This window comes from Lithobates pipiens, unplaced genomic scaffold (assembly GCF_037356315.1).
Source record: "Lithobates pipiens isolate NorthernLeopardFrog02 unplaced genomic scaffold, aLitPip1_a1.2 Scaffold_8, whole genome shotgun sequence".
NCBI classification, from domain to species: domain Eukaryota; kingdom Metazoa; phylum Chordata; class Amphibia; order Anura; family Ranidae; genus Lithobates; species Lithobates pipiens.
In genome coordinates this window covers 628,721,879-628,732,436 of record NW_027507903.1, presented here as the reverse complement: position 1 = coordinate 628,732,436, position 10,558 = coordinate 628,721,879, and the positions used below count along the sequence as shown (strand labels likewise).

Here is a 10,558-nt window from a genome sequence, read left to right as displayed (position 1 = left end):
CCAGGAGGAAAGTGTCATTGTCACTGGTCTGTGGCAGGAGCTTGTAGTCAGTGATGGTTTGGATTGCTTGCTACAGGGTCTATATATCTAGTTGTCCCCAATAAGTGAATGAGCATTAGAAACAATCCTTCCATAATCCATCCAAAACAAAAAAATGTATAGCATACCCTTTAAGATTGCCCCATGGACAATTGTGGACAGTTGTCCATGCGAACATTTTTTGTGAGTGGAAGATTAACCCCTCACTCTTGTTCTGAGGATTAGATCTAAAATTTAGGATTTTCCATTACTTTCTTTCTGGGTGACATTGGTTGTAAGGGTAAATCGTGAATGTTTGCGTAATAGAAACACAATATGGGTTCTAATCCTTCCATATTCAACCCAAAACAAAAATAAATAGTTTTGCATAACATTTAAGGCAACCTTTCTCAAATATTTTTTTTACCCCACGGGAGAAACCTTGAAATAATATGCAGGTCTCATAAAACCCCTGCTGAAATTAATTATTTGGGTTTCAGTAGATAAAATGCCCTTTACATAGGTGTCCAGGAAAAATAATGCCCCCTTTACAGTAATTGTCAGAATGCCACCCTTACAAATAGCTAAAAAAAGATCATTGGTGACATGCTAATGCCTCTGGTGATGGACCCAAAATGGTGTTGGCACCATCAGATAGGAGGTCAACTAGCCACAGTTCAAGGGACCCGCAGCAACCTTGAGAGGAACTCCAGGGTTCCCCATAACCATATCTAAAAATGGCTGCTTTATGGTGTGTATCAGGGGAACTACAATATTTAAACAACATAATTCCTGAAAGACTGTTTGCAAGTTTAATTATCAGTGTAGTTAATTACAGAGAGGAACAAAAAAAATTTATAAAATGTTTCAGATTTATACACTGACGTGCCTTCTATTCATCAGAACATATTTTTTCCTCATTGAATAATGTTGGCTTTTGAAAGCAAACTGTTATATCCAGAAGTCTTATCTACAAACACACATGGTACTGAGGTATGCAATAATATTTATATGGTGTTAGGAGACCACAGAAAATGTATCAGCTTTGATATAATTTTTTAATATTATATTATATTTTAATATTATCGTTTTTACATTTAAATTGTAGCATAACTAATCCCAAGAATAAAAATGTAAAATATTGCAGCATGCTAGTCCTTAGGTGTGGTGGTTGCATTTGTTTTCATATTATTTGTCAAAGCAGAATACTTTAAATTTCTTGTGAGCTGACCTGTAATGCACCGTACACACAAGCAGATTTTCTGTCAGAAAAAACTTGGATGGTTTTTCCGACGGAATTCTGCTCAAGTTTGGTTTGCATACACACGGTCACACAAAAGTTCTCTTTTGTGGTGACATACATCACTACGATGAGCCGAGAAAATGAAGTTCAATGCTTCCGAGCATGCGTCAAATTGTTTCCGAGCATGCATAGGAATTTTGCGCGTCGGAATTTGTACAAATGATCGGAAATTTTAATCGGACATTTTTCAGACAAAAAATAGATCACATGCTCTCAATCTTTTTCTGGCGGGAATTCTGCCAGCAAAAATCCGATGGAGAATACACATGGTCGGAATTTCTGACCAAAAGCTCACATCCGACTTTTGCTGGCAGAATTTCTGATCATGTGTATGCGGCATAAGGGTAAAACAATGTTATCTTACTTGTGTAAACCACTGACCCCATTATTCTACTGTAACTAAGGTGTTCATGTTTGAAATCCAGCCTGGGTGGAAACCACGGCTCCTCCATAGATATAGCAAAGTCAGAGTGCATTGTCAACTTAGGGCAGGAATTGTATGATTTACAATTGTATGATTTACAATTGTATGATTTACAATTGTATGATTTATGATCAATTGAATGATTGATGATTTAGTAGGAAGCAGCTTCCTAGGGTGGCACACCGAGAAGAGGAGAAGCCAGGAGCACTAGCCAGAAACCAGAGAAAAGGAAGATTGAGGTTGCTCTGTGCAAGATACTTAACAGGAGTATAAATTTGTTTGTTATTTTAAAAAATTGCCTTTACAATCACATTAATATATATTTTTTTCTTCCCCCCGTTATTGTTGGTAGGTTTCATGTACATTTTTTAATAAACTTATTTTTTTTTTTATTCCTTATATGGAATATATATGGACAAAGGCACAACCATAAATTAATACACTTGTAATAGATACACAATTGCACATAAGTTAGGGGTTATGTTCTCTTTTAAAATGTTTTTTAATTCTTGTTTTGTTTTTCGTCCCCCGTCATTGATGGTAGGCTTCATGCACATTGTTGGTATGTAATGCACTTATAACAGATACACGATTGCACATACCTTAGGAAGGGATTACATTCTCTTTTAGAGGGGTTTAATATATATATATATATATATATATATATATATATATATATATATATATATATATATATATATATATATATATATATATATATATTTTGGATTGTGCCCCTCTTTTGCCTCCACTTCCTCCCCTTCACTCCCCCCTTTCCCCCCTTTTTTGAGGGAGGGGGATTTTAGGTTTGTTGGGTTTTGGTTGTGGGTTTTTATTTTAATTAATAATTTTTTTAAATGTTTTTATTTTATTATTTGGATGAGGTGGGGATGGTGGGTTCTAAATATTGTATAGAAGGGTTTATTAGATAAACAATATAATTGAGAAAAGTGATTTAAGGTAGAAGAGCAAAGATAAAAGTGTATATATACAGTCTACTCTCATTTTTTTCTTTGTGTTTACATATCTTTTTGTACAGTATTGTATGGTTTGTCCTAAATGTAAAAAAAAATAAAAAAAAAAATATATATATATATATAAAAATGTAATTATAAAAAAAAAGTCAAGGCATATGAAGTTCATTTATCCACTACTATATTTCTCACTTCTCTGTCTAAGCTCTGCATTTCTAATGCCACGTACACACGATTGGAATTTCGCCAGCAAAATACCGATGATAGCTTTTCATTGGAAAATGCAGCCGGGTGTATGCTCCGTCGGAATTTTGCTGGCCGGAATTTTGCTGAGCGAAAAGATTGAGAGCAGGGTCTCAATTTTTCAGACGGAAAAAGTTTTGACCGGAAATCCGGATCGTCTGTAGCATTTCCGATGCGCAAAATTCCTATGCATGTTCGAAAACAATTTGACGCATGCTCGGAAGCATTGAACTTGATTTTTTCTCGGCTCGTCGTAGTGTTGTACGTCAACGCGTACTTGATGGTCAGAATTTGGTGTGACCATGTGTCGGCAGCACAAGCTTGAGCGGAATTCCGTCGGAATTCCGTCGGGAAAACCAGCAGAGCTTTTTCCGACTATAATCCTCATCGTATGTACGAGGCATAACCTATTTCCTATCCTAGTTGACAATACAGCTGACATATGATCACACACATAGGTTGGACTAGATGGACTTGATTGGCAGTCACTGAGTGTTGTAACTTTAGGACAGAAAAAGGTGCTACTGACAGGCTCACCACAAGGCCTGGGAAGCTTCATTGTATAAAATGTTTGTTTTTGGGTTTAGATACACTTTAAAGACCACAAGAGGGCTATTGTTTTCATTCAGACGGGTCCCTCTGGCAAGATAAGAGAATCGGCATGGCAAAACCATTTTGCAACACCACTAAGAAGAAAGAAGAGCTTGCATGATATATAATGTAGCAAGCAAATCTAGAAAAAGAAAACAAATGCAGGCATCCCATCTAAGGAGTGGTAAGATGCACCATATTGCATTTTTATTCCTGGGTTTTAAAAACACTTTAACCACTTCCTGACCAGAGCACTTTTTTCGATTCGGCACTGCATCGCTTTAACTGACAATTGCCCGGTCGTGTGATGTTGTACCCAAACAAAATTGACGTCCTTTTTTCCCCACAAATAGAGCTTTCTTTTGGCGATATTTGATCACCTCTGTGGTTTTTATTTTTTGTGCTATATATAAAAAAAAAAAATCGACAATTTTGAAAAAAATAGCAATATTTTTTACTTTTTGCTATAATAAATATCTCCCAAAATATATTAAAAATGGTAAAAAAAAATATTGAATACATATATTGTTTGGTTTGTGAAACATTTATAGCGTCTACAAAATAGGGGAAAGTTTTATGGCATTTTTATTATTATTGTTTTTTTTTTGTAGTAATGGTGGCGATCTGCGATTTTTATCATGACTGCGACATTTTGGCGGACACATCGGACAATTTTGACACTGTTTTGAGACCAAAAAAAGCACTGATTACTGTATAAATGTCACTAGCAGGGAAGGGTTAACACTGTTTTAGATCTGAACTAGAACCGCCCGGTACCTTTGTTTCTGTCCCCCTGGCCAAATTAATCTTCAATATAAAAGTGTGCACACTTGAAGTCAAACACTGACACAGACAGAGTTCAGTATTCAGATACTTCTCTATTTTATTTCCTGAACTCCGGCTTATATACAATGAGCTGGATATCTTACTATCAAATCAAAAATTAGATGAAAGACAGCGTGTACAAACCACAAATTATACATATTCATTATTGTGACGAAGGTTAAGCTTTTTAGCTGGGTTATGTCTAAAAAAGGGAAAAGCAAATTATCGTAGCTAAAATAGGGTCTTGTTTTCAGCCCCTTCTTCCTCTTGGGTATAGTCTCATGGTTCCGAAAACAGGCGCAATCTTCTTTTTGACTTTGCTCTTTTTAACCCTTGCAGTTACATTCCACATGAAGGGAGAAGCCAGCAGACATCTTAATTATGATTAAATGAGTATGATTAAGGTTGATAGCTGATAGTGAAAGATAAGCACTTATATCTAAGAGTACCAGAAATAGGCATTTCACTTCTAACACTCATGATCACATCCATTACAACACTAGGGGGCGATCAAGGGATTATGTGTCCTAGGGAGTGATTCTAACTGTGGGGGGGGGGGGGGGGGTGGGCTACTACTCACATGACAGAGATCACTGCTCCCGATGACAGGGAGCAGTAGATCTCTGTCATGTCACTAGGCAGAATGGGGAAATGCCTTGTTCTTCCACTCCATGACACGATTGCGGGCACCTGGCAGACATTGAGTCCACGGGACCCATGGTCACAGTCACGGAGCATGGGGCAGGTGCACGTGCGCCCACAGTGCCGCTTCACAAAGGGGACTTACCTGTATGCCCTTTTGCCCACCCGTGCCATTCTGCTGATGTATATCATTGTGCAGCGGTCGGGAAGGGGTTAATCATTTTTCTATCAGTTATTTCACCGCTCAGCTCTCTGGTTATAACCTTGCATTGGCATAACCCTATCTCCTAATATATTTTGTCATTGCTGTTTAGGTAATTGTATATATGTACTGGCAGGGCTTTTTTTCAGCAGGGGAACACAGTTCCAGCACCTACAGCAATGAATGTATGAAATTGGCAAGGGGTGCTGGTGTGGGCTGGAGGGTTTATGCTGGCTGCTGGGGGATCTATCATTTCTGGGGGGATATATTGTTGCAGGAAAGGTCATTTGTTGCTGGGAGGGAACTACAATTGAGGGAGGGATCTACTGATGCTGGCTGCTGGGTGATCTATGGTTGCTGGAGTGGATCTACTTTTGTTTGGGTGTTATATTGTTTTGGGTGTTCTATTGTTGCTGGGGGGGTGTATTATTCATGTATGTATTGATGCATTGTTGCTGGCTGCAGTAGATCCATTCCCCTGCCTTTCTTGTTACTATTAACATATTGCCTTCAGCGCCTCCCAGCCCTTTAACCCCTTCAGCCATGGAATAATTTAACCCCTTCCCAACCAAAGCACTTTTTGCAATTCGGCACTACGTCGCTTTAACTGACAATTGCGCGGCCGTGCGATGTTGCACCCAAACAAAATTGACGTCCTATTTTTTCCCCACAAATAGAGCTTTCTTTTGGTGGTAATTTTTTTTTTTTTTGCGCTATAAACAAAAAAAGAGCGTCAATTTTGAAAAAAAAAGCAATATTTTTTACTTTTTGCTATAATAAATATCCCCCCAAAAATATAAAAACTTTTTTTTTTTCCTCAGTTTAGGCCAATGTGTATTCTTCTACATATTTTTGGTAAAAAAAAAAACAATAAGCCCTTGTACACACGGTCGGAGATTCTGATGGAATGTGTCCTATTGGACCGTTTTGGACTGTTTCCGTCGGAATATCCGACGGACCAAGTTTTCCAACTTGCCGGTAAAATTTTTCCCGACAAAATGCCCTATCGGACATACTCCGATCATGTGTAGCCTACTCCGACGGACAAAGTGCCACGCATGCTCAGATCAAATTCCTAGACCAAAGCTATTGGCTACTAGCCTGAACGTAGTCCGGTCTAACGAAATAACGTCATCACGTTATGTACAATAAGATTTTCCGAAAACTTAGTCCGACCGTGTGTATGCAACATCACTTCCGGACCTCTTCCGGAATTAATCCGTCGGAATTACTCAGACGGATTTGGTAGTCGGAATCTCCGACCGTGTGTACAAGGGCTTAGCATATATTTATTGCTTTGCGCAAAAGTTATAACGTCTACAAAATAGGAGATACATTTATAGCATGGCCACCTTCATAAACTGGTCATCTGTGTAAAAATGAATGACAGAAGGGGGTGTCCTGTGATAAGAAGTGAACACCATGTTCTCCACTCCCCATCTCAGCTTCATAAACTGGCACAATTAACGTACACCTTAGTCTGTGTTTTTTTAAATATAATTGTAATAAAGATAATTTTGTTGTTACACATACTGCCTCATGTTGTGCCCACAAAATTCACAATTTTTTGAGAAAGTCCAGTTTACGTTCTGAATACTTCTTTCTAATATTTGGATGTTGGCATGGTGGGGGTCCACCTTCCCTACTATTTTTATTACGTATCCCTGCATTGCTACAGGAGATGATGGCAGTACATAAATATTTGCTGCTACTTTGTTACTATTAATGTAATTCATATTCCATCCTCTTACCAGGTAGCCTATCACAACAACGTAACCAATGTTGTACTTTTAGGATTTCAAAATATTGAAAGCATCAGAGTTCTGCTTTTCTTATTGCTGTTGATCATATACTGTGTCACCATGTCTGGAAACCTTCTTATCATGTTCCTGATTCATCTAAGCAAAAACCTTCAGTCTCCCATGTACTTCTTCATTACACAATTATCATTTCTTGATATGATGCTAAGTACAGATATCCTTCCTAACCTTCTTCATATCATACTATATGATGGATGTACCATGTCTCTTACTGGATGTATCAGTCAGTTTTCCTTCTTTGCAACTGCTGAGGTTTCTGAGTGTCTTCTGCTGACTGTGATGTCCTACGATCGCTACCTGGCCATCTGCAGGCCCTTGCATTACAATTCTGTAATAAACCAAAGGTTTTGCATAAAATCGGTGATAATAATTTGGTTACTGGGCTTTAAAGTAATGTTACTTGACTCTGTGTCTTTATGCAGTCTACACTACTGTGGACCAAACATCATTGATCACTTCTTCTGTGACATACAACCCATACTTGAGCTTTCTTGCTCCGATCCTTCATGGGTTCGTATTCAGACCGTTGTTGTAGGTTTCTTTTGTGTTCTAGCTCCTTTTACCATGATTGTTATATCATATATCTATATTGTTTTAACCATCTTGAGGATCCCATCCATTTCAGGGAGACAAAAAGCATTCACCACCTGCAGCTCTCACTTAATCGTAGTGTCTATATTTTTTGGTTCCATAACCATTGTGTATTTATTTCCAACTAGAGGAAAAATAGGTGTGCTGGGCAAAGTCCTCTCCTTATTTTACACCATATTTACACCATTACTTAATCCCATCATATACACTTTCAGGAATAAGGATTTTAATAAAGCCCTTGATAAAATAAAATCGGACTCAGGAATATTATGGTAGCAAAATACGCAGTTATATGGCCAATTCTTTACGGATCCCTGACCAGTATTTGGTGTTTCAAATACAAAGCCATTTTAGAAAATAGTGTGCTGTCATTGTTTTGGTAACAGTTTGAGGAAGGCACTTTTTTGTTCCCTCAGGACTGTGCTCATGTGTACAAATCCATCTTCATAAAGGCATTGTTTGACAAATTCAGCATGGAGGAACTTTAGTAGACTGTAGAGACTTCATCTCCTGGTTGAATAAAATTGACCTCCATTGGCAGCCCGGTCTTCTTGTCCAACCACCTCAATCTCACAAATACTTTGTTGACTGAATGGACTCACGTTTACACAGACACACTAAAATATTGTGGAAAACCTTTCAAAAGGAAGGGAGGCTAATATAGATGAAAAGTGGGAACCAACTCTTATTAAAGACTTTTGAAGGGCATGTCAATATAGTTTATACAAAATATGACTACCATACAAAATGAAGAACAAGAGAAAATAAAAACCAAGATTTAAAAAATAAAATACAAAATCTGCTAACCTGTAAATTTGCTTGTTAAATTCTGGAATGTTGTATGAACATATGTTCTCTTCCCTCGACTACTGCAACTCCCTACTCATTGGCTTACCTTTAAATAGACTATTCCCCCTTTAGTCCATCATGAATGATGCTGTAAGACTCATCCACCTTACAAACCGCTCAGTGTCTGCTACCCCGCTTTGCCAATCCCTCCATTGGCTGCCACTCGTGAACTAATTAAATTCAAAATACTAACAATAAGTTACAAAGCCTCCACAACTCTGCCCCCAGCTACATCACTTGCCTAATCTCAAAATACCAACCTAATCATTCTCTATGTTCCTCCCAAGACCTCCTGCTCTCTAGCTCCCTCATCACCTCCTCCCATATTTGCCTCCGGGGGCCTCTCCCATCCTCTGGAATCCCCTACCCCAATCTGTCAGACTGTCTCCAAATCAATCCACTTTTAGGCGATCCCTGAAAACTTCTCTTCAGAAAATGCCTATCCTCTACCTTACAACTGCACTTCTATTTTCTTCATCAGCTCATCCCCCACAGCTATGACGCCTTTGTATCACTTGACCCTCCCTCCTGGATTGTAAGCTCTAACGAGCAGGGTCCTCCTATTCCTCCTGTATTGAATTGTATTGTAATTGTACTGTCTGCCCTAATGTTGTAAAGTGCTGCACAAACTGTTGGCATTATATACATTCTGCATAATAATATCAATAATAATGTTTATTTGCAATATTTCAACTTGTTTTTATAAAAAAAAATTGTGTTCTTCTCCCATCCTCAACCCTGCGTACCATAATGGGCTGCTGTAAAGTGAACATGTGAACCTCCTTATATAATAACATTACCTTGACCTTAACTATCAAATAGGAATTTCAAACCACACTGCTAAAACACTAGCTGAATTTTGTAGGGGATCTTTCACATCTAATGAAATTGCTTGGTGAGGACATGTAACTGGTTTGCCGCAACAACACGAAATTTGCACTAACAGAGACCTAAATTGTGTTAGTCACAAATGAACGTGGCAGGTTTGGACCCCAAGCAATACCATGATTGGATAACGTAAGTTACAAAAGTTGCAAGTTGTTAGGTTCCTTCCTCAGGCATTATAAAAATGAGCATTAGCTCATATAGTCCATATTCAGGCACACTTCCCCAAACATGTTTTTGTACTTACTTTTTTCTAAAGTCTACAAACTGGTCACATGATGCCAGAGGGTGCCAGATGGTGTTCTTTTCCTGGTTTGGAGAATGAAGGGCCCCATGGTTTCCCCTTTCAGTATTTTGTGATGTGTGCTGCCCCTCCATGTGCACTGTACTGCAAAAGCTAGTTGCACATTGGAATGGTTGCCATGTTTTTGTATAGCTTGTGCACTGAAGCTTGTTCAACAAGCTTTTTCTCTGAGCTTGTTCACCTCACCTGCCTCCTCTTACTGAACATCCTTGGAAGACACCCTTAGGTGGGGTGAAGGGCACCGTGGTGAACAAAGGATGACTGCTTTTGGTGTATGGGATTACACGATTCACGGATTTTATACATATGTATCTTTATGGACTGACACTGAACGATGGACTTTGATATATTTATGTATATATTTGTGTATATAATAATTATTGTATTTTATTTTATTATTTTATCATTTTTATGATCATGGATGAACTTTATATATTAAATTAATCTATGCACTTAACATACTGAAGGAGAGCCCTACACCCTTGAAGGTAGCATATATTAATCAGGTTAAACATAGGTTTGATCTGAACCCAAACTGTTTGCAGCTCAGTGAACTGATACAGCCAGAAAGAATTCATTTATAGGCCATATTACTATTGCTACTAAATGACAGCTTCTTATTGGCTTGTTTCAAATTCAAAATAAGCTGTGTAGTGTCGGGGTGATTATCCTCATGTGGTGAGTGCTTTTCCAATGGATTGTGCTGGTTTAAACTGTATTTTAGGGCATGGTAGCCCACTTTTATTGAACAAAACAGATATTTCATATAAACATCAGTTGCCCATGCAGGGGTTCTTCCACATCAATATGAATATTCAACTGGAAATGCCAAACCACCTGTCTCCCTGGTCAACAGCACTGCTGCTCTTTTTACCAGTCCCACTAAC

At 38.2% G+C, this 10,558-nt stretch overlaps 1 protein-coding gene across 1 annotated transcript; it reads left to right on the top strand.

Moving 5' to 3' along the window:
* The first annotated feature begins 912 nt into the window (after positions 1-912).
* On the top strand, positions 913-9,080 carry LOC143964024 (olfactory receptor 11A1-like). The gene is made up of 2 exons (XM_077473741.1): positions 913-1,011; positions 6,977-9,080. The coding sequence occupies exons 1-2, from the start codon at positions 946-948 to the stop codon at positions 7,907-7,909; spliced, it is 999 nt and encodes a 332-aa protein (XP_077329867.1). The 5' UTR covers positions 913-945; the 3' UTR covers positions 7,910-9,080.
* The last annotated feature ends 1,478 nt before the right edge of the window (positions 9,081-10,558 follow it).

Bases quoted from the DNA above. Each gene is read 5' to 3' on its own strand.
- LOC143964024 (XM_077473741.1), top strand. From the start codon at position 946: ATGTTGGCTTTTGAAAGCAAACTGTTATATCCAGAAGTCTTATCTACA. The intron at 1,012-6,976 runs GTATGCAATAAT...TCCTCTTACCAG, and splicing joins CAAACACACATGGTACTGAG to GTAGCCTATCACAACAACGT.